This window comes from Condylura cristata, unplaced genomic scaffold, assembly GCF_000260355.1.
Source record: "Condylura cristata isolate star-nosed mole 26May11 unplaced genomic scaffold, ConCri1.0 scaffold00013, whole genome shotgun sequence".
Taxonomy (NCBI): Eukaryota; Metazoa; Chordata; class Mammalia; order Eulipotyphla; family Talpidae; genus Condylura; species Condylura cristata.
The window spans coordinates 48,245,081-48,269,751 of NW_004567114.1; the positions used below are offsets into that span (position 1 = coordinate 48,245,081).

A 24,671-nucleotide genomic window follows, 5' to 3' on the forward strand; every position below is an offset into this window, starting at 1 on the left:
GCACAAGGGGTTAAAGCATAGCACTGTGAAGCTCACAGCAGTCACTACAGCAGGAGTTCTATCCCCAGCCAGGGAGCTGACCCACATAGGGTGACAGACCTTTCCTGTCTCACCTCCTGCTCCCCTCAGCATTGTATTTCAATCAGTCCACTAGTTCTGTTCTCCACTCTGTCTCTTTGAATCTTCTTACCCCCACACCTACCCTGTATGCATAAATAAATAAATTTTTTAAAAAAGAAAAAATAAGGCACACATCCCACAAGTATACAACTCAGTGAAATTTACAAATTTAGCACACACATGTAATCAACACCTACATCAAGAAATACATTATCAGCAACTCAGTTGTCCTGTCCCCTTCCCCACACACACCTTTGAAGTCACTGTTGCAAGGGTAATCCTGTTCTTCTAAGAGCAGAGATTAGTTTTACTTTAATATTTTATATAAATGTATTATATAATATGTATTCTTACATGTCTGGTTTCATTTGCTCAACATTGTGTTCCTAAGATTTATTTCATATTGCAGGTAGGTATAGTTCCTTCATTGTTATTGCTATATACTTGCTGTTTGATGTATATTTTTTTCCAAGACTCCTACATTTGTTTATTTGTTCTGCTGTTGCTAGTCATTTGATAGCCTTTAGTTTGGGCCTCTTTATAAATAGTACTGCTGAGACCATTCTTCTTCAACAGAAACATAAGTGTGTATGTATTCAGTGTAAGTAACAGGAAGGTTTCATGAATAGCACAAAGAATCCCTATACATGATCACCTAGATTTCCTGAATATTGACATTTTCTACTTTGCTTTAAGCTCTTCTATTCCAAAAAGTCCATTTTCATTTTTGTTTTCTGCACCGCTCTTTTTTTTAAAGTTAGGAATACATTTTGATACAGCCAATACAGTATCAGTGATTCCCCTTACTGTCACCAAATATCCATTATTCAGTTGTTCCCAGGTGTGTCTTTTTTTTTTCTTCTTTTTTTACAGTGGTATTTATTTCAGTCAGGATACAAACAAGATGTCTATACTGTATTTGGTTGCTGTGGTATTCTCTGTCCTCCATATTGAAGATTTCTTATCACTCTAGTCTGACACAACTACTTCCCATTCCATCCTAGCCCAAATTCCACCCTAGTTACAGTTTACCACATCTGCTTATGCCTTTTCAAACACATTTTGTTACTACTTTGACTATATTTTCTGGTTTTCTTAGGCAAGAATTTGGGGTTAAGTACCTTGTCTACCATTTCTTGCCTTTATTACTTTAAAATTATATGTACATATCAATTGCCAAAGGTGTGAATAAAGAGAAAGTACAAGTGTAGTTGAAAAATGACACTGAAACTCATTATAGCCAAGATCTTAAGGCACATAGAGTCCCTCCATTAATTCACTGATACCTTTTTTCGGTATAATTCTTGTTAGAGTTATAAAAAAACATGATGCTCCAGTAAGAAAGAGACAGAAAGGAACTCCCCTCCCAGTAGGAATGGATGCTATTGTTATTTATAACTTCAATTTTTTTTAATAATTAAGAAAGAAAATACTGAGTAAAATGTAAATGCTATGATTAAACACCCAATTTTACACCCCTTTTCAGAAAATAGAAGCACGAGTGTCTGCTGATGAAGACCTCAAGCTTTCTGACCTTTTAAAATATTACTTAAGAGAATCTCAAGCTGCTAAGGTAACTTTATTGTTCACTGTTTTTTTTTTAAATAGCTTTTTTTTTTTTTTAATTTATTTATTTGTGTATACAGAGCTGGGGTACAGGCCAGAGGCTCAGGGGCGGTGAGAGGCTTTACCAGAGACAGTGTGGGGAGCAGAACAGGCAGCTCCACGAAGTACACTGCTGAGGGGAGCAGCGGTCGGGGCAGGAGAGGTCTGCCGCGCTATGTGGTCACCTCTGGGGCAGGCGGGGATGGAACTTATGCGGAAGTGGCTTTAGCTTCTCAGTGCTGTGCCTTAACCCGCTGCGCCACCAGGGAGGGCCCTTAAATAGCTATTTTACAAAAAGCCATCTCTTTGGAGTTGTTAGACTGGAAATTGCTAACGATGATATATCTCTTGGTTTTAAATTAAATTTTCAAGTGTGAATAATTTTTCCTTCTTTACATGTTATTAAGGTTTGAAAGTTATGAAGGTTTTTCTTTAAAATCTCTGATACAAAAAAAAATCTCTGATACAATATAGTTTAAGGATTTTTTTTATTTATGCAGGGGTGCAGGTCTAAGGTGGGGGGGATGAGAGGATCCACCAGAGACAGATTGGTGAGCAAAACAGGTATGTCCACTGAAATACACTGCTGAGGGGATCAGTGGGCCATACAGGAGAGGTCAGCTGCGCCATGTATGGGACCCCAGGGCACTCATGCAGCTCTGGTACTAGCTTGATAGTGCTGACACTTTAACACCTGCACCACTGGAGCGATCCCACTAACCAAAAATTTTAATAGTAGCATCTAAAAAGCAATGAAGGGGCCTCCCTGGTAGCCAAGGGGTTAAGACAGCGCTTATGAAGTTGTCTGCAGTGGGAGCTGTTTGATCCCCAGCCAGGGAGCTGACCCACATGGTGCAGCAGACCTCTCCTGTCTCGCCCACTGCTCCCCTCAGCAGTATATCTCAATAGATCTGCTCCCCACTCTGTCTCTGGTGACTCCTCTCAACCCCTGCATCTCTGGCCTACACCCTAGTTCTTGTATACGTAAATAAATAAAAGTCAAATAAAAAAAACAAAGGAAAGGAGTCTGAGCTTCTTGGTTGGTGAACAGGTGGAGACATACCTTGAATGGCACTCCAGGAGAGTACATGGAAGCTCTGCACCCTTTCCCATACCTTGCCCCTGTGTATTTCTTCATCTGGATGTTGATGGGTATTCTGTAATAAATCTATGATCTCTTGAGTAAATTCAGTTACTTAAGTTCTACAAGTCATTAGCAAATTAATTGAACCTGAGGGAAGAGCTCAGGGGAGCCTCTTACTTAGAGCCAGTTACAGCACGGGCTTGCAACTGGCAAATAAAGTGGAGGGCAGTCCTGCGCCTTCAGCCTGTGGAACCTGATGCTGTGTCCAGATAGATTGTCAGAATTGTGTTGAATTCTCAGACATCCTGCTGCTAATGTCTGAGAATTTCTTGTTGAGGGGTGGGGAAGCTTTTATCACACTCGCTTTGAAATCAAATCCAAGAACATTTTCATACACTTTGAGGGTGTAAAATCTGTTATAAAATAATTTCAGAGTCAGTTTGCTATTATCTGCAAAATAATTTTAATGGGATTTTGATTGGATTTGTGTTGAATCTGTAGTTCGAGTCAGAAAGAACTGAACTTGACAGATTGCGCTGCTTCTATCCACGAACATGAAATATCTCTGTCCATTTACTTAGTTCTTCAATTTTTTTTTAATCAGAGTTTTGTAGTTTACCTCCTTTTTTTTTTTAATGTATTTATTTATGCATACAAGAATTGGGGTATAGGCCAGAGGTGCAAGAGGATGAGAGGATTCACCAGAGACAGAGTGGGAAGCAGAACAGGCAGACTGAAATACACTGCTGAGGGGAGCATTGGGCGGGTCTGGAGAAGTCTGCCATTCCATGTAGGTCACTTCCCTGGTAGGGGATCACACTCGTGCTACAGTGGCTGTGATAGCTTCATAGTGTTGTGCTTTAACCTGTTGCACCACCATAGAGGGCCCATTCCTCCTCTATTTTTTTAGATTATGCTTTTCTACTTCCTGTTTTTAAGCTTTTTTTTTTTTTAAGGATTTATTTATTTATGTATACAGAACTGAGGTACAGGACAGAGGTATGGGGCAGTGAGAGGACTCACCAGAGACAGAGCAGGGAGCTTAACAGAGAAATGATGAAATACATCGTTGAGGGGAGCAGTGGGCAAAACAGACCACATGGTTTGCTGTGCCATGTGGTCACCTCCAGAAGATGGAACTTGCACTGAAGCAGCTGCGGCGTGCTTGCAGTGCTGCATCCTAACCTGCTGCACCACTAGGGAGAGCCTAGCCTTTTTTTTAATGCATACAAGAACGGGGTATAGGCCAGAGATGTGGGGGTATTGGGAGGTGGATAGAGAATTCACCAGAGACAGAGTGGAGAGAACAAGTGGAACTGCTGAAATAACACTACTGAGAGGAGCAGCAGGTAAGACAGGAGAGGTCTGCTGTGCCATGTGGATCAGCTGCCTGGTGGGGATTGAACTCATGCTGCAGTGGCTGACAATAGCTCCATAATGCTAAAACTTAACCCCTTGCACCATCAGGGAGGCCACTAAAAATGTGTTTTTAACTTCCAATCTTATTTGTTGGTTCTTGGTGCATAAAAAAGGCAATGTCGACTTTTGTGTATGAGTATTATATCTTGCAAACTTCTTATACTAGTTTATTTCAGGATTTTTTGGTTGATTTTTTAAATTACTACATAAGCTTTTATGTCATGTGAACAAAGACAATTCAAAGATAGTAAGAGCTAAAATTACTAAATTTTTAGAAGAAAACAAACATAAATCTTGCCACCTTGGATTAGATTTTGATTACTTCATTAATACTACAACAACCAAAAGAAAAGTAATAAATTGCATTTTGTTAAAGACGTGTATGTGAAAGAACACTAACAAGGAAAATGAAAAAAACTCAGAATAGGAGAAAATATTTGCAAATAAGTAACCTAATTTGACAAAAGGTATGCAACTTCTATCGACTGACAAATTCCGGATAGAATAAGAAAAGCTCTGAAAAATCAGAATTTCCACTGCTAACTTATATTACTACCTCCCTTTTTTATATAATCATAATATCAAAATATTCTGAGCAACCATCAGTTTACAACTGGGTTGCCTTAGCCTCATAAAGTGGCTCCCTGGCCCAGGCAAGCTGCCCCAAGTGGGAAATTCCTCTGTTTCCTGAGACAAAAGGCAAGCCCTAGGAGAAATAAGACCCCAGGGCATTAAAAACTCCCGGGAAGCTTCCTTGGCTTCTTTAAATAAAAACCAAATCTCAGATAAGACTTCCAGGGCATAAGGACTCATGGACCATTTTTAACCTTGTTAACACAGGTGTTGCTTAAATACACAACTGTACAACCTTCTCTTAATTTACTTTTTTTTTTTTTTTTAAAGATTTATTTATTTATTCATACAGAACTGGGGTACAGGCCAGAGATGCGGAGGGTGAGAGGCTTCACCAGAGACAGAGTGGGGAGCAGAACAGGCAGATCGACGAAGTACACTGCTGAGGGGAGCAGCGGGCGGGTCAGGAGAGGTCTGCCACGCCATGTGGTCACCTCCGGGGCAAGCGGGGATCGAACTCATGCGGAAGTGGCTTTAGTCTCTCAGTTCAGTGCTTTAACCCGCTGCGCCACCAGGGAGGGCCTTAATTTACTCCTTTTAAAAAACAAGCACTAACTACTCTCTGCTGGCCTTAAATTAACCATTAACTTTTCTTTAGACAGTCACTGATAACACTGCTAACATAATTTATTACTTCCCTAAAACCCCTAATAACCGTTTGCTAACAAGCTCATCCTTTCCCAGACCCCTCTTCCCTTGAGTTATAGCTAAACATATGAATACATGCCAATTATCGCAAAAATGTGTAATTTAGTATATCATAAAATGTTAAGAAAAAAATGCTTTGTTCCCCTTGTCCTTGAGAACATTTATGACAGTTTTTAGCAACTCTCATTAACTTACCCTATGCATTATTGCAATTAACTACTTGCTACACAGTATAAATAAGGACATGCTGAGGGAATGACTGGAAGACTTGCACCCAACTCTGACTCCCGTGTCTTCCTCACGCCACTCCCTTCTCCCCTTTTGGAATCTTCGCTCGCGGACACCTTCCCACCTTAGGGCCCTGCCTGTTTCGCTTCCAGACCTCGATAGTTGGGGCTGGTCCCCAACACTAAATTTACAATGAGCCTTATAGATTTCTCGAAAGAAATATACATGGCCAATGATCACATGAAAAGATGCTCAGCATCATTAGACATCAAGAAATACACATCAGAGGGCCCTTCCTGGTGGCTCAACGGGTCAAAGTGAGCACCATGAAGCTCACTGCAGCACCTTCAGCATAAGCTCGATCCCCTGCCAGGGAGGTGACCCACATGACTCAGCAGACCTCTCCTGACCTGCCCACTGCTCCCCTCACCAGTGTACTTCATCAATCTGCCTTATTCTGGTCTTTGCTCTGCCTCAGGTGAATCTCCTTACTGCTCCTGCACCTTTGTCCTGTACCCCAGTTCTGTGTGAATGAATAAATTTTTTTTAAAAAGGTAGGGGACCCTCCCTGGTGGTGCAGTGTGGTCAAATGCAGGAGTGTGAAGCTGCCCTTAGCGGCTTTAGCACAAGTTAGCCACTTCAGCACAAGTTCAATCCTCTGCCAGGGAGGTGACCCACATGGTGTGGCAGACCTCTCCTGTCTCACCCAGTGTCCTTCGTCAGTCTACCTGTCTTGCTCCCTGCTCTGTCTCTGGTGAATCCTCTTACCCCTCCTACACCTCTGGCCTATACCCCAGTTCTGTGTACATAAATAATAAATCTTTAAAGAAAAAAAATACAAAGATGTATCAGAAACACAGATATCACTTTGTACCCCTTTGGTGACTTTAATCAAAAAGGTGAGTGTTGGACGGTCTGTGGAGAAATTGCAAGTGTTGGTGTGAATGTAAAATTGTACAGCTACTTTGGAAAGAATCTGGCAGTTTTTCATAAGATTCAGCATAGTTACCATGTGAGTCAACAATTGTAAGTAATATGACAGAGAAATTAAAACTTGTTGTTGGGCCCTCCCTGGTGGTGCACCGCATTAGGGCATAGCACTGCAAGCTGGCTGCAGCCACTTCAGTGCCCGTTCTATCCCACCAGACCAGGAAGGTGACCCACATGGCGCGGCAGACCTCTCCTGACCCGCCTGCTGCTCCCCTCAGCAGTGTGCTTCATCAGTCAACCTGTTCTGCTCCCCACTCTGTCTCTGGTGAATCCTCTCACCAACCATGCACCTCTGGCCTGAACCTCTGTTCTGTATACATTAGAAAACAACTTGTTAAAACAAAAATTTGTACACAATGTTCATATAGCATTATTCCAAATATGTGGTATATCCGCAACAAACAATATTTAGAATAAAATTATGAATTTTTGACTCATGCTAAATAACATGGATGAACTTGAAATTTTATTGTAAGTTTTTAAAATTAGACACAAGGACCCTACCTGGTGGTGCAGCGGGTTTATAAAGTACAGCACTAAGAAGCTAAAGCCACTTCAGCATGAGTTGGATCCCCAGGTTCCTGCATGGCGTGGTAGACCTCTCTTGACCCACTCGCGGCTCCCTTCAGTGGAATCCTCTCACCACACCTATGCCTCTCGCCTGTACCCCAGTTCTATATGCATAAATAAATAAATCTTTAAAAAAAAAAAACTAGACACAAAAGGCCACCTATTACATGCTTTTATTTTTTTTTAAGGTTTATTTATCTATGCATACGGAACTTGGGTACAAGCCAGAGGTGCAGGGGCTGTGAGAGGGTTTACCAGACACAATGTGGGGAGCAGGACAGGCAGATGGACGAAGCACACTGCTGAGGGGAGCAGTGAGTGGGTCAGGCGAAGTCTGCCGTGCCATTTGGGTCACCTCCGGAGCCGGAGATCAAACTCACATAGAAGCAGCTGTGGTAGCTTGCAGTGTTGCGTTCTTACCTGTTGCGCCACCAGGGAGGGCCCAATTCTATTATTTAAAAAATTATCAGAATAGGCCCTCCCTTGTGGCGCAGCGGGTTAAAGCACTGCACTAAGAAGCTAAAAGCTACTTCCGCATGAGTTCGATCCCTGCCTGCCCCGGAGGTGACCACATGGTGTGGCAGACCTCTCCTGACCCGCCCGCTGCTCCCCTCAGCAGTGTACTTCGTTGATCTGCCTGTTCTGCTGCCCACTCTGTCTCTGGTGAAGCCTCTCACCGCTCCTGAGCCTCTGGCCTGTACCCCAGCTCTGTATGCACAAATAAATCTTTAAAAAAAAAAATTACCAGAATAGACTTACATAATAGAGACAAAATGCAAATTAATGGTTGCTGGGGGATTGGAGAGAGCAGTCTTGCTGTGGGAGAATATGGAAATAAACTGCTAATAGATTTGGCATTTTTGGGAAAGGGGCATTGGAAATACCCTAAAATTGATTGTAGATGGCTATCCAACTCTGTGAGCATATTAAAGTCCATTGAATTTTGCATTATCCATTGCATTTAAATAACTGAGTTATATGGTGTATGAATTATATCTCAATTAAATTTTAAAAATTAGAATAGCTGACATGTGGTATTCACTATAGATGTTAGTTCTAATGATTACCAGCAGTGGGATAGTAGGAGTTGTCTGGGATGAGTGTTAACTACTGGAAATATGCAGTGTGTATTATTGTGAAGCATTGTGTTGTTTTATAGGATCTCCTCTATCGAAGATCTAGGTCACTAGTGGATTATGAAAATGCTAATAAAGCTCTGGATAAGGCAAGAGCAAAAAATAAAGATGTTCTACAGGCAGAAACATCCCAACAAGTATGTTGTCAGAAATTTGAAAAAATATCTGAATCTGCAAAACAAGGTACTTTCATATTAGCCTTTATCAGAGAGTATGATGTAAAATATTATGTGAATTAAATAATTAATACTAATTCTTTTATTCACAGAACTTATAGATTTTAAGACAAGAAGAGTTGCTGCATTCAGAAAAAATTTAGTGGAACTGGCAGAGTTAGAACTGAAGCATGCAAAGGTAGTGTCACTTTTTTTTTTTTTTAAAGATTTATTTTTGCATACAGAACTGGGGTACAGGCCAGAGGTACAGGGGCCATGAGAGAATTCACCAGAGACAGGGTAGGGAGGAGAACAGGCAGATCGGTGAAGTACACTGCCAAGGAGAGCGGCAGGAGAGGTGTGCTCCTGTAGATCACCTCCGGGGCCTGGGATTGAGCTTGCAATGAAGTGGCCGGGGCCAGCATCGCAGTGCTGTATTCCAGCCCACTGTGCCACCATTAAGGGTCATTGGTGTCATATTAAAGATTTAATAATAATTAAGTGACTGATAAGAATGAGTCAGTTATGATACTGTTAATAACCCTTCAATGACAATTGAATACTTGACCTGTTCCTGAATTAGAAATACATTTTTTTATATTTTTTACTTCTTCAAAATATTTGGCATTAGTAAACAAATCACCTGCCAGATTTGTTTTAAAAGTAGAGAATATTGGGGTCTTCCTTTTGGCAAAGGGGTTGAGTCTCAGTGCTATCATATTATCACCCTCTGTGGCCTAAAGTTTTGCATAGAACTAGGGTGTAGGCCAGAGCTAGGGGAGAGGGTGCGGAGGGTGAGGTAATTCACTAGAGATAGAGGGGAACAGGCAGATATACTGAAATACACTGCTTAGGGGACTAGCAGGTAAGATAGGAGAGGTCTGCTGAGCCATGTGGGTCAGCTCCCTGGCTGGAAATTGAACTCAGACCTTAAGGTTGACAGCTGAGACTTGACTTAACTAAGGCCCCAGGGAGGCCCTTAAATGTTACTTTTTTGTGTATCTTTTCTCCTCCAGGGTAGACATCCTTGTACTATTTTTTCCTTTCATACTCCTTTAAAAAGACTTTATAATAGTGTTACCCTCCTGCCATTCTTCTTTTAAAATATTGCATCCAGAATGTAAGTGCCTTTCCATACAGGGACTGATGATTGTACACACTTCTTACTACATCTTTTATATATGTAAGAAAGGTTTTTGTTTAAAGGGGCGGAACTACTCTTTTTTAAAGATTTAATTTTTTCCTAGAAGAAAGGGTACAGGCCAGAGGTGCAGGCTTTCACCCCTTGTGCCACCAGGGAAGCCCTTCACTACAATTTAAAAAACTGAAAATTATCTGATCCATAGACCTTTTATTCATATTCTGCTAATTGCCCAATAATTTCCCTGATGGCAAAGAGAAATTAAGGATAATGGGCTCCATTCACTGCATGGGTCTTTTTAGACTTCTTTAATCTGGTTTCCCCAGGTTTTCATATTTTATAAAATTGACATTTTTAAAAAGCATGGGATGCCCACCAGACATTTGGAAGGTCAGTTTGGGTTTGTCTAATGACTAGGTTTAACTTTTGTGCTTTGGGCAGAAACAAATGCTCAGATTATCTCATTGCACCACATTAGGAGGCACAGGCTGTTGATTGTTGCCGTGCTGGTGCTTGTTGACTGGTCTTTTAGTTAAACTGATGTTTATAGGTTTCTTATTGGTAAAGCTTACTATTTTTTGCTTTGGAATTTGAGGTAGTTTGAAACTGTGTAAATGTCCCATCAACAAACCAGCACTACTCAACAGAACTTTATGCAATAATGAAAATGTTATTTATTGGAATAGTTCAAAACAGTGACCACTACACACATATGACTGTCAAACATTTGAAATGTGGATAGTGTGACTAAAAAACTGAGTTTTTATTTTTAATTAATTGATTACATCTTGTACATATAACTATGGCTGCACTGTTCACAGTTCACCCCCATCCTGCTTTCTAGCCTTCAAGGTTTCTCCCTGAGTCAGTTATCATAGTTGCCAAATGGTCCTTTTCTAATTTCCTCAGAATCTTTCTACATTTCGGTTGGCCGTCTACACTAAAGAAGAGGTGTTCCTTCAATTCCATTTAAATGTTAACATAGAGCCTCCTTAGTGGCACAGGGGTTAAGTCTCAGTGCTATCAAGCTAGCACTGTGAGCCACTGCTGCACGAGTTCAATCCCTGGCCAGGGAGCTGACCCACAGGGCACAGCAGACCTTGCCTGTGTTGCCTGTGTTCCCCTCAGCGGTGTATTTCAGTAGATCCACCTGTTCTCCCCACTCTGCTTCTGGTGGATCCTCTCCCTCAATCTGGCCTACAACCGAGATCTTGTATGCATGAATAAATAAAAATAAATCTTTAAAAAATAAATAAATGTTAATGTATCCTAAAGAGACCTAAATGTCTTTGCACATCTCTAAATTTGGGTACCAGTTCATGCATTTCACAGATGGATACGTAGGTGTGAATTGTATTATATGTAAACATTTTTAAAAAGATTTATGCATACAAGAACTGGGGTACAGGCCAGTGCAGCAGGTAAGAGGATTCACCAGAGACAGAGTGGGGAGCAGAACAGGCAGATCCACTAAAATACACTGCTGAGGGGAGCAGTTGCAGACAGGAGAGGTCTGCCGCACCATATGGGTCAGCTCCCTGCCAGGATCGAACTGCTGCAGTGGCTAGCAATAGGTTTGTAGTACTGAGGCTTAAACCCTTGTGCCACCAGGGAAGTCCCTATATGTACCTTTTTAGAAAAATTGCTAATGAAAATCTCCATGGTGGCCTAAGGAGTCAATTTGCATGACTCCACAACCTATGACAGGAGTTTGATTCCTGGTCAGGGAACTACCCACATGGTGCAGCAGCCGCTCCTGTCCCACCCTCTACTCCCCTCAGCAGTGTATTGCAGTAGATCTGCCTGTTCTGCTCCCCACTCTGTCTCTGGTGAATCCTCTACCGCCCCCACATTTCTGACCTTTCACCCCAGCTCTTTTATGCATAAATAAATCTTTTTTAAAAAACTATTTAAAAAAAAAAAAACTACTAATTTAAGTCAATGTTTGTTTTGATGGCTAAAAGGAGGTGATAATAACCTTACAATAATAAAATATTCATCGTTCAACTTGGACATAAAGTACATATTTTATCACTCACCAGAATGTGTCCCAAATGCCAGGCATTAATATTGGTCTAGATGGAAATTTACTGAAGAACTATAGTATGTGGAAAATACTGCACGTGAAACAGTTTAAGTCATTTTTCTTAAAACCTTTGTATATAGTGAGTGGCTTTTTGAAAAAGTCTCATACCTTAGCAGATTTGAAGTGATATGACTTCTAACACTGTATTTTCAAAAGAATCTTTCAAACTATTTGAACTTCACAATTTATTTCCCCCCTTTTTTAGGGTAACCTACAGTTGCTGCAGAACTGCCTGGCAGTGTTAAATGGAGACACATAAGCCACACTCCACCTTCTGGTTAAAAAGGGCTGCCTTTCTTCAGATTTTATTTTTGTTTTCTTAATGATATTAGGCATTTACTGCTCACTGGAAACAAAAGAAACAGCTGACAAAGTACATCTACTCTCCTTTTCTTCTGAGAAACAGCGGAACAGTGCCACACAGGTGCTGCACTTTGTGGTGGACACAGCTCCAGGACCTGCGGCCCACAGTCTGGCCCCACCCCTTGTGCGCCTGCCCTTCAGACGCTTGAGTTCAGTCTTTTTTTTTTAAGTCGCCTCTGTAACTGTTATGACTAGTATTCCTTATGGCTGCCAGTCTTATTTACCTTTATTCTCTGAAGTTTAACCCTTTCAAAATACATTGTTCAAACAAGATAAAGATTGCTATTACTTTTTTGCGAATTTTGTTTTTAAAAAATACTGTATACCACCTTCATGTATTCTGGAAAAGCATCTTAATCAGACTTACTTTTAACTAATGAAGTTTTAGGGACAGACTTTATGTAATCTTTATAAGTATGATTTCTGAAAAAAAGCAAAGCATTAGTATGTTTGCCTTAAACTTGTAGACTAAACCAATTATTGTCAAATAAATGGTGATAACAGTGATACTTTTAAACTCTGTGGTCATTGTATCACTTTAAATTTGGAATAGCTATAATCTACTCCTATATTATGTATACTTCACAGTGCAAGTCTTAGTTTTCTTTTTATTTGTATTTCTTTTAAAGTGGCATATTGGACCAAGTTCACCAATCCCACTGTAAAAGAAGGAACTGCTTCTCTGTGCTTTTAACACATTTGGAATTGGGCAGAGGTAGTTAGAGACAGCTGTCTCTGAAATGCTGGTTTCTTAGACCCCATCGTTAGCTCAGGCAGGGAATCATGCAGCAGTCTGCCATTTGAACCTCTTGGTAACTGTCGTGCAGTGTCTGATTCACATGTAAAGGGAAAGAACCTGCTATAGGAAATGGCATCTGTCAATGAGAAATTTAGACTTGGGATAAAAGTCTATGTACAGAAAGGATACTAATAATGGTCAGTTATATTACAGAAGTTATTGGACTTTCTAATGTGAATGAACATTGTCTTCCTACTTTAAAAATAGATTGAGTATTTGGATTTTCCACTCTCTTTGTAACTCAACTTCAAGCCCATTTGTGTTCTTCACCTCTCAGGTGGGTTCCAAGTTCATTTATGTTTTTCCAAACTGTTTTGAATAATGCCTGGTCTAGGTCTGCATCATCTTTGTCCTCCACAGCATGTTTTCTTGTCTGTCTGACGTGATTCAGGTTTCATCCCTTTAGCAACTGACGTTCCCCTTTTGAGCTGTCCGTTTTTCTATTGGCTAAGAAATGTGTTCAGTCCTTCATGTCGTCACCATCACTAGTAAAAAATATGTCCATGTGCTGCCCATTAGTGGATGAATGGGGATAGAAAACACTAACCTCTGGATCTGGGTGCCACCTCCTCTTGTGGCCTCAGCAGGTTTGCTTGACCTCTCTGACTCAGTTTTCTCTACTATAACGGACATACAGACCTACCTCACAGGGGTGTTGTGAGGATTAATAAATGTTGGTACAGTGCTTTGGAAATGTGGAGATGCTGTTTAAATGCAAAAAAAAAAAAGTATAGGGCAAAAAGCTAATGTTCTACTTTTATCGGCTTAATCTGGTTTTATCACAGTGGCCCTTTTTTAGGGAAGGTGGTGTTAGTCTTACACAGTACATCTTTGGCCCCAGTTTACATTTTTAGAGTACTTGGAGAGTTTGGGTAAACAGCAGTTACTAAAGTGCATGTGCAGAGGGGAGAGAGGTTGCTTAATAACTGCATGTGTGATGAGCTGATGAGTCAGCACTATCCAAGGACTCAGAAGTTCAGAGTTGGTAAAGATTGTTACCCCTTCAGAGGCATTCCTAGGAGAGATTCCACTTTATATCTCCTGTAAAAAAAAAAGGCTTGTTCTTTTATTCCCCTAAAGGTGGCCTCCCCAGATACTGTACCTCACAGTGTTGGGTGACCATCTTTATCTGCAGAGGTGACCAGGAAATTGAACTAGTTAGGTCATTGGAACTCAGTGAAATCAAGGGCTATTTGCTATAAGTAGTTATGAATATCGATTGGCCTCTGTGGAAACACTGTCATACTGTGTTTTAGTATTAAAGGCCTGCAAAGGTGGCAACACACCAAAAACCCTGAGGACACTGCAAAATAGCCTGGATTTGACAATCAGGCTGGCCTGTAATTTCCATCGGAAGTAAATAGTGTCAAGTAAATGGGATGTGACAGACTTGCTAATTAATAGAGGCTCTTGCTAATTTTAATAGAGGCTGATAAAATCTGGTAGACATGTCAGTGAACTAAGTAAGGATGCTTTTGTGGGTTTTACTATGGGAAACAATAATTACAATGCATCTCATGTTAGGATGGCAGTCCGGAAGAAAACTTTAGGTTAAGTTTATAAAGCACGGGGACATTGCTTTGCCTACCAGGGTTCCTAGTTGACCCGTCCCCCTAAGTTTTAGTCTATTCCCCAATTAAGGAGACCCTAGTGTCACACAGCAACTCCCGTAAGCGTTTTGTCCACAACCCAGCAGGTGATCTCAGATAAGAAGACTGTTAACAACTTTTGTGTTTTAAAATAATAAGCAGCATGCATACAAACACAAGTCAACTACCTGTTAGAGATGCGGTCTATTTTTCTACATGAGTTATCAGGGGAGAGCGCGAACGCAGTCCCCCACTACCACAAATTATGCAGTCGAGTTTCCCACATTTGGGGAAATCGCAGGGGTCAGCACATCCGGAGTGCAGGGGATAAGCCTCGCCCTGGGAAAACCACCTTCGTGATCATGGTATCTCCCCTGCCAGGTAAGTATGAGTTGCTCTGCCCGCCGCCACCCACTCCCCGCGCCTCGCCTCACTCTTAACACACGGTCGCTTGCCTCGCGCCGCCTGCCCACCCCACTTCCCTCCGGGCCCCGAGCCCCATCAGAGCCCCACCGGAAAACACCGCGGTGGGACCCCTGCGCCTCCAGACCAGCCCGCCCGGGGCCGGCGCAGCGTGCCCGGCCTCCCTCGCGCGCGCTGCTCATCTACATACGCCACGCCCTTCTGGCGGGGTTTAGAGCTCTGTTGTTTCCCCACCCTGGCGATAAAAGTGGAGAGGACCCATGTGAGGTTCTGGACTCTTCGAACTGAAATGAACGTTAGTTTGTAATTTAAAAAGAAGTTGAGGAATTTGCTTTTCTTTTTATTTTTTTAAGGTATAGCAATTTTTTTTGGTGTTTTTTTTTTAAGGCATAGAAAGGAATTTACTTTTCTTGCAGTTTATTTCTAACCTTTACCCATTGAAAATCACAGTTCTAACCTTTACCCATTGAAAATCACAGATTTGGCCCTCCCTGGTGGCTCAACAAGTTAGAACGCCTCAGTGGGAGTTTGGCCCCCCAGTCTTGGAGCTGACCCACAGGGCTTGGCAGACCTGACCCGCCTGCTCTTCCCCTCAGCAGTCTACTTCCTTAAGCTACCTGTTCTGCTCCCCACTCTGTCTCTGGGGAATCCTTTCACCGTCCCTGCACCTCTCTGGCCTGTACCTGAGTTCTGTATACATACATAAGTAAATCTTTTTTTAAAAAATCAGTTTCAGTTTCTCCAGTTAGTCATCTCTCTGGTTTGTAGTTTTTCTTTTCCTGCCCATGTGGTCTTGGGAAGGTTGGTCAGGTTTGCTAGACCACTAGGTTTCTCTAGATACACCGCGTTGTCTATGTTATCAAGTACAAAAAAAAAAAAAAAAAAAAAACCTGCAAGAGCATGTGTAGTATGCAGTCTTTCGTGAAAACAAGAAAATACACTCGATCTTCTTGCAAAACAAACACAAGACTGATAAACCAGAAGTGGTTTATTGGACATCAGTGGAAGAAGAGATTGACCATTTTCGGAGTCTACCTTCCCATTTAGTTCGGACTTTTAGAACTTTATGCTTTTTTTATATATATACTCAGAAAAAATAGCCTAAAATTAAATACATAAAAAATATAAACCTTTAAGTATCTAAACAATATAGACTATGTATATCTCATTTTGAAGGAGCAAAAAATAACGGCCAAATGACTTTTACACTGACAACATGCACCCACATGCCTAAAGACAAGAACTCCAAATACTGAACTGTTCTAGAACAGATTTTTCAGTCAGTCATCTGGTTATAACAGCTCTGTAATAATACTGTGTAGACTTAACTCAAGTAAATAGATATCGGGAGTCAAGGAGCTTGCTGTAGAAGAAAGGAAACACAAATATAAGATGGAGAGGAGGATCCATGTGTTTTACTGAGGATTAAAATTGAAGCTGTCAGTTTGGGCTCATTTTTTTTTTTTTTAAAGATTTATTCATACAGAACTGGGGTAAAGGCCAGAGATGAGGAGGGTGAGAGGATTCACCAGAGACAGAGTGGGGAGCAGAACAGGCAGATCGACGAAGTACACTGCTAAGGGGAGCAGCAGGCGGGTCAGGAGAGGTCTGCCACGCCATGTGGTCACCTTTGGGGCAGGCGGGGATCGAACTCATGCGGAAGTGGCTTTAGATTCTCAGTGCTGTGTTTTAACCCGCTGCACCACCAGGGAGGGCCCTGGGCTCATTTTTAATAGATATAAATATATTTAGGAAAATATGTATTTCCCAACTGTCCACTGAAAGGGCCTAGAAGTGAAGACACAGCATATTTGTCCAGCTCTCTTTTTTCTTTTTTTTGGTGCAACAAAACAGAAAAACAACTCAGATGTCCAGTTCCTAAACAAGGTGAAATAAAGTTGAGATTGAGCCTGGGCCAAAGTCTTCCTGAGTCCTGCTGGCAGGGTGCAGCACAGTCCTACCGCTGTTGATGTGGATAGAGGAGTGAAGTGAATTTTGACTGGTGAGGTTCCCCCATCCCAAGGTCCACTGTTGCCAGTCTGCCCTGCCTGGTGATCAAACAACTCAAATGAAAAGAACTGGATCTTGTTTTCTGAATTCTACTCCCCACTGAAAAGACTGAGATCTCTTTAGAGAAATAGGTTTTTCAGGAGTTTGAAAAGGTACAAGATAGGCCTGGAGTATCTTGTTTCAGAAAATAAGGAAATACTCCCTAAATTACATGTACGTCATGTCAAAAGAACACGGTGGTCAACTTAAAGGTACATTCATAGGCCCAACCGGAAATTACCTTGAACATCAAATAAGTAAGAACAGTACAGTGATGGATCATAAGCTACTGAATAAAATAATAGCTGTGAGTTCACACTGATAGTGCACAAGGAGGGGGAAGTTCTTCATTACAATAGAATGTCTGCTAAGAAATATACAAGAAATGCTGGAATTAGATGCACATTTGCAATTACTCATTCACATATCACCAATAGGTGCTAAAAAAAAACTGTTTAAGTTTGATATTTACATATCCTCAAATTACATACAAACTACAAAGGGCAAATTCCTCCAGTGGCGAATCTTTCTAGTTTTTGGTTCATTACTCCTTACCCAGAGGGACTATGCCCCTCCCTGTAGCTCTGGGTTTGGCTATGAGATGGTTAACGAAAGTGGTAAATGTCATGCAAGCAGTAGATTGAACATTATTTGCTGTTACTTGCTGTCCTCAGGATACTATGAGAAAATGCCTCTTGCAGAAAATACCATGGGAATGAAGATGAACCAAGCTCTATCGACCGGGGTCCCTTAGACTGACCAAGTGCCAACAAATCTGAAAGCTGACTGCAGCTATATGAGTGATCCCACTTTTAAAGAAATACACACTAAGAGAGGAAACTTTCAGAAACAACCAACATTCAAGAAAAAAAAAAAAAGATGCCACCACACTTTTCCTGGGACCTTGACACAGCTGGAACCTCAGAAGTCTTCCCTGACTAATTCCTACTGTAGTCTCTTGCCCTGTTTCTTCCACAGCATAGACATCCGGAGAAAGATGCACCTTTAACCTCCACTTAACCTCGAGAAGGAATTTGAGAGGAAAAGACTAACTGCTGCGGCATGAAAGGCGCACTCCCCTCCAGGAATGTGATGCTTTTGTTAGCTTGATTTTCAGAGCTTATTCACCTGAACTCCCTGCTCACGTGAATGGGATGCTTTGCCCGAAAATTCTCCGTTCAAGTTTACTCCGTAGTTTGAAAGAAGTCAAGAATGATTAACAGAACAATTTTACGTTAAACTGGCGATGATACTTTGATCTCAGCATCTAACATTTTATTCGCAATTACGCGTCCTCTTTGTCAACAGAAACATGAGCCCAAAATCAAGCTTCGACCTTATTCCTTGTTTCTCTTAATTGCGGGGCGCCGGGTTCCGGGAGAGCTGGTGCCTCCGAGTCTCCCCTTCAGGTGCCGTACTCCCCGCGCGTCCAGCCCCGAGCCTCCGCGGGTCTCCTGAGAGGCTTGGAGGAGCGAGCGACTGCAAGCTGGAGACCCAGGCTCCCGCGGCGACGAGGGGCGTGGCGTATGTAGATGAGCAGCGCGCGCGAGGGAGGCCGGGCACGCTGCGCCGGCCCCGGGCGGGCTGGTCTGGAGGCGCAGGGGTCCCACGCGGTGTTTTCCGGTGGGGCTCTGATGGGGCTCGGGGCCCGGAGGGAGGTGAGGTGGGCAGGCGGCGCGAGGCGAGCGACCGTGTGTGAAGAGTGAGGCGAGGCGCGGGGAGTGGGTGGCGGCGGGCAGAGCAACTCATACTTACCTGGCAGGGGAGATACCATGATCACGAAGGTGGTTTTCCCAGGGCGAGGCTTATCCATTGCACTCCGGATGTGCTGACCCCTGCGATTTCCCCAAATGTGGGAAACTCGACTGCATAATTTGTGGTAGTGGGGGACTGCGTTCGCGCTCTCCCCTGGCAAATTTCGTTATAAAATAAGACTTTGTATTTATATGTGTTTAAGTTTATCTTTGTAGTGTTTATTTTATTGTGTTACTGCGACTTTATACTGATAGTCATTTTTTTGCTTATGGCGTTGTGAAACTTGAGTATGGCCGGTAAGTTGCTTTATTTTCTTTCTGTGATTTTCGTGCTCAACTTTGTAGTGACAACTTTTGTTTTTTTCATAATGCGTGGTTGGGTAGTTGTCTCATACTAACTCACAAAAAACACTTATAACTTCAAACTAGTTGTATCAGTTTGTTGAATTTTAACACATCAAGACCCTTCAGAGTCACTACCAGTTGTCACTGTCAATGCTTTTTCCTCTCTACAGAGAAAGCAAAGTTGAAAGCACCCCTTTTCTTTTCTCAACATTTTCTTGGATCCCTGTGCTAACCTCGGCGCTTTCATGGGTCAGAAAGCGGTTAAGTCGAAGCTAAGAAATGTGGTTTTTTCACATGCCTGTCTCTTCTAATCACTCATTGCTCTGCCCTAGTCCTAGTCCAATTCGTAGGGAAGGCCCTTTTAGGGTCGCATTCGGGGTGTCCAAGGCGAGAGATCTGGCTCCTTTTTTTGGAGAAGGATATTTAAAGACAAAGTATCTGCTGAGTGTTTTTTTTTTTTTTTTTGATACGGATGTATCATAGCTTTAAAGCCTAAACCTGTTTTATTCAGATAATAATCCTACTCGCATTATCTTGGTACAGTCAGTGGAAACTCTTTTTCAAACTGGCTTTTGTGGTCGACACATTGGCATTTGTCATTATATCCTTCTTTACTTTTTTTTTTTTTAAGATTTTTTTGAAATGCATATAAGAACTGAAGTACAGGCCAGAGCTGTGGGGTGTGAGAGGATTCCCAAGGAGAGTGGGGAGTACAGAGGCAGTGTACTAAAATACACTGCTGAGGGGAGCAGTAGGCAGGCCGGGCTGCCTCGCTGTGTGGGTCTCCGTCCCTGGCCTGGAAGCAAACGCTTGCTGCAGTGACTGCAGATAGCTTCACAGTGCTGTGCACCTCCAGGGTGGGGCCCTTATCCTTCTTTACTTTGTGACACAGCTCTACTTTTTGACATTTTCTAGGATCAGTTTGTATTCTCCCTATGTAAAGGCCTTGCCTTCCCCATGACCTCTATGGTGATGTACCTTACCAACCAACCTCTGTTGCCCAGTGACCTAGGCTCATTTTCCAGCTCAGTGAGGTTTACTGAGAATTGATGGACAAAGGACATTGGGCTAGTCCAGGAGACCACTCACTACCAGAGTTTGACCAGGTAGTAGATAATTAGCCCACTTTCTTCTGCGAGGGGAAGCCTAGCTCCCCTCCTTGACTGGATTCCTCTGGCAGAGAATGCTGCTCTTTGCAGCAGGTGAAGATTCTGGGGACTTCTTGAGAAGAACTACATGAGCGTTAGGGGGGGGGTATAAAAGGTGGAGGGGATATAGTGGAAAACACTCTCAACTTGGAATCCTTCCCCTGGCTCCATGTCTTTTTTTTTTTTTTAAGTTTATTTGTTTATAAGATTTATTTATGCATACAGAACCGGAGTACAAGCCAGAGGTGTGTGTGTGGTGGTGGTGGTGGTGTGTGTGGGTGAGAGAGAGAGAGAGAGAGAGAGGAATCGCCAGAGACAGAATGGGAAGGCAGATTGAATGAAATACACTGCTGAGGGGGAGCAGTGGGCGTCTCACCATGTGAGTCAGCTCCCTGACCAGCTGGGAATTATACTTGTGCTCCAGTGGCTGATGACAGCTTGATAGCACTGCCTTTAACCCCTGTACCACTGGGAAGGCCCTCCATGTATTTTAATAAACGCTTTGTACTCCATCTGGTATATACTCTCCACCCAAGAATGCTACCAGCAGAAGTCCCACAGAGGCATGACAAGCAACACAAGTCACACTAACTGGGCACATGCACATATTCACCCCTGACCCTCTCACTGCCCAAACAGAAGAAATGTGGGGCTGTGCTGATGCTTATACTCCAGAGCTAGTGACAGACACATACTGCCCTGACTCCCCAAGACAAAGAGACCCAAGCTTGGTGCTTAAAAGTCAACATCTCCACATTTCAGAGGGCCTATCCAATGAAATCCTGAGGTTCTATATATGGTTTCTGTTTGCTGGTATTCTCAGATGGTGCCATTTAAAGCTGGGGTTCCAGCTGAGGACCAGCCCCAATTTCAGGCTGTTGAGAGGCTGACACATGCAGGGTCTCAAGGTGGGAATGACAATGACGTCGGTGAGGCGATATTCTAAAAATTGGGGAGTAAAGGGGAGAGGGAGTGAGGAAGACACAGGAGTCGGAGTTGGGTGCAAATTTTCCTGCTCTGTCTTCAGCAGAGGTTTATTTTATACATTTCAAGCAGGCAGAGGGATGTTAGCATATGAAAGGGGTTGAGATCACAATCACCTTTTTTCTAAGAATAGTCTGGGGTCGTTTTGACCTTTACTTGAGATTATAACATTCTAAAATCAATCAAGGTTAAAAACAGGTACATAGATGCACAAAGTTTAAGACTAATATTACTATAGTGAAGATTAACTAAAATAAAGTCCCTTAAACCTTATCTATTACTTAATGGGTTTTTTTTTTTTCCTACCTGAGACATCCTGGGAGGCAGGAAGAGGAAATTTCTTGCAAATCAAATTTCAGAAAAGTTCTTTGAAGAAACTTGTTAAAAGGTTTTAAGTGAGTTTCCTTGAGTTCTACACAGTAGAAAGCATAATTTGCTCTGAATAGGAGACATGGGTGAATTTCCTTATCTAAAGACTAGATAGTAGAATCCTGAAAGACTAGCCAGAAGACTTTTGTGAATTTCTTTGAAGTGTAGCAGGTAGAAAACCTGGCTAGCTCTAAAACAGGCAACCTGGATGAATTTCCACATCTAAAGGCCAGACAGTAGGAAGTTGGAGTAATTCTTTAGAAGCTGAATAGAAGGCTAGGTGAGATAGTAGAATGATAAGATTTTGGTTTTCCTCCATCCAGCAGTGAGAGAGACTTTGCTGAAACAGCCCTTTTGCTTTTATTGATCAGCCAGTTGTTAAGGCACTTTTGACTTCAGAGGAATTTCTCACTCTGGTGCAGTGCTTGCTTGTCAGGGCAGACAGGCCTTATGCAGTCGAGGCAATCCAATTGTAAGCTGAAGGTTGCTCAGAATATTTTGATATTACGATTATACAAAAAAGGGAGGTCATAACATAAGTTAGTGTGGAAAGTCTGATTTTTCAGAGCATTTCCCCTCCATCCGTATCGTGTCTGACGACAGAGGTTACATAGCTTGTGTCAGGGTTCTACTGTGTTGGTACAACAGTAGAATCTTCTGAAGGTCACGTCTTGGAAAGCAGTAGACGACTACCTAGACCCATGGAGACACTGGTAGTATCCTAAGAAAGGATGTCCCATTTGCTGAGGGGAGCCCCTAGCCTGAACCAGGGCAGGGTTCACAGAGAACTCTATTACATCTGAATTAATGTCAGCTTTCTTGTAGTTAGTACACATGGTGCTCGTGTGGAACTGTTAAAGGGCAGGGTGAAGAGCACCCTGGGATCTGCAGCCCGCCTACATTTAGGTTCGAACATCTGCCACATCAAGTCAAAACATACTCTTGTGCTTAAGACCTTTTGGAAAGGAACTTTTAATACATTTATTATGTAATAAAGAAAAGAAACAGAATAAAATTTTCAAATAAAGCACCTGAAGTTACCCATCTCCTCATGGGGAAATGCCCAACCAGTGTTGGCCCAAAGCACAGCCACTGAGGCCCAAAAGCCTGCTGCAGGTCTTAAGGCACTTTTTGGTGGGGACGCATAGGGAAGGGGCAGATGGGGCCAGACAAGCCTGGAAGGGAAAGAACAAATCAACATCAAGGTAAAAACTGTTAACCTCTCCGCAGTTCTCTCACCCACATCTGTTCCAAGTGTCTCCTTCCATGATCCCCAAGTCCCTGGCACCAGTCCAAGCCTTAGAAGCAAACACAGCTTCTTCACATATCTCTCTGCTTCATGTACCTCCACCATATCTCTTTCTTGATCTCCTCTTCAGCTTCCCTTTCTCCCTGTTCAACTCTACCCTTAATTGGGGTGGGGCAGGGATCCTCAAAACTCCCTTTCCCTGGGGGTCACCCTGTTATAATCTCACTCAGTGTCCAGTATCAAGAAGTCCTTAACAGGGCTCTTCCTGGTGGCACAACGAGTTAGGACTAGAACTGCAAGTGAGCCACAGCTGCTTCAGTGTGAGTTTGATCCCCAGCCGGGAGGTGATACACATCGAATGGCAGACCTCTCCTGTCTTGCCCTCTGCTCCCCTCAGCAGTGTACTTCATCAATCTGCTTGTTCTGCTCCCCACTCTGTCTCTGGTGAATCCTTTCACCACCCCTGCACCTCTGGCTTGTACCCCAGTTCTATATGAGTAAATGAGTAAATATATCTTTTTTTTTTTAACAAGTCCTAAATAAACTGACACCCAAGATGGTGTCTTCCCACCACTGAGGGCCTATAACACAGGAACATGGCATCCAGAAACAACAGGCCAGAGTCTTGAAATGGCGGTGATAGACATTCATTGGAAACTCAGAACCCAGCAGATATGACCACAGAAACAGCACAGGGTCTCCCCTGGTTAAAGCACTACATTGTAAAGCTATTGCAGTCTCTGCAGCATGAATTTGGTCCCTGGCCAAGGAGGTGACCCATATAGCACAGCAGACCTCTTCTGTCTTACCTGCTGCTTCCCTCAGCAGTGTATTTCAGTACACCTGCCTGTTCTGCTCCCCAATCTATGTCTCACCTCCCCTGCACCTCTGGCCTGTATCACACTTCTTCTATGCATAAATAGATAAATCTTAAAAACAACAACAAAAAAAACAAAAAAAAAAACAAAAACAACAGCACAGTATTAGACTAGCAACATTGGAAGCAGCAGCAGCAGCCAAATAATGAGACAAACAGCCCATATCCACATAACTCAGCCAGGTGCCTAGGTCTGGGCTTCCTCAGTCCTATAATGGCAGTAAAGCTGGGAACAGTTTCAACAACCTGGCTATCTGCAAAGGTTCTTAGCTTTGCTACTTCAAGATAGGTTGTAGGCTGCTAGAAGTCTCTGCATCCTTCAGGGGTTTGCAGCAGCAGACTTCAGAGAATGTCTGATGGGATGTGGTGGGTATCGGAATGTGTGACCCCAGGGGTTGCTTCTGCACTTACATTCCCTATCAGGCTTCCACCCTCACTGATTTTTCTTGCTCACACATATTCTACTTGGCCCTATTCTCACCTGTGGCTACCACCCTACACCTGTCACCTGTAATAGCCTTTGGTCCCAGAATTGCCCCAGAACCCCCATCTCCATCGCCCTCAGTTACGTACAGACACCCAGTTAAACCTAACACTCTCCTGTCTGTCCCACTGCCCCCTCCACAGTGCATTTCAATCAGAAAACAGCAAGGACTGAATAAACGTTACACGATTGATTTCCTGCTCAGGCAGCCCGACACCCAACATCAACCCGCAAAAACGCCTTTCCTGGGCTTTCAAACCCTTGGAGACTTGTCCAAACAAGCGAGCATAAATGGGCTGCAGCTTCCCGGCCGCTGCAAGGGCGGTGAGACCAAACCCGACTCAGGCGGGACACCCTCTCGGAGGGGTTCGCCAGCGCGGGGCGCGGGAGAGCGGGTGGCCCCGAGGGCCTCGGGAGAGGCTC

General features: G+C 42.9%; 1 protein-coding gene across 1 annotated transcript in view; it reads left to right on the forward strand.

Moving 5' to 3' along the window:
- SNX6 (sorting nexin 6) overlaps nucleotides 1-13,671 on the forward strand; it is a 42,313-nt gene extending 28,642 nt beyond the window's left edge. Inside the window, exons 11-14 of the mRNA XM_004681947.2 lie at nucleotides 1,607-1,693; nucleotides 8,457-8,616; nucleotides 8,702-8,787; nucleotides 12,021-13,671. Of these exons, the coding sequence (XP_004682004.1) occupies nucleotides 1,607-1,693; nucleotides 8,457-8,616; nucleotides 8,702-8,787; nucleotides 12,021-12,074 (387 nt within the window). The 3' untranslated portion in view covers nucleotides 12,075-13,671. The remainder of the gene's footprint in view (nucleotides 1-1,606; nucleotides 1,694-8,456; nucleotides 8,617-8,701; nucleotides 8,788-12,020) is intronic.
- The last annotated feature ends 11,000 nt before the right edge of the window (nucleotides 13,672-24,671 follow it).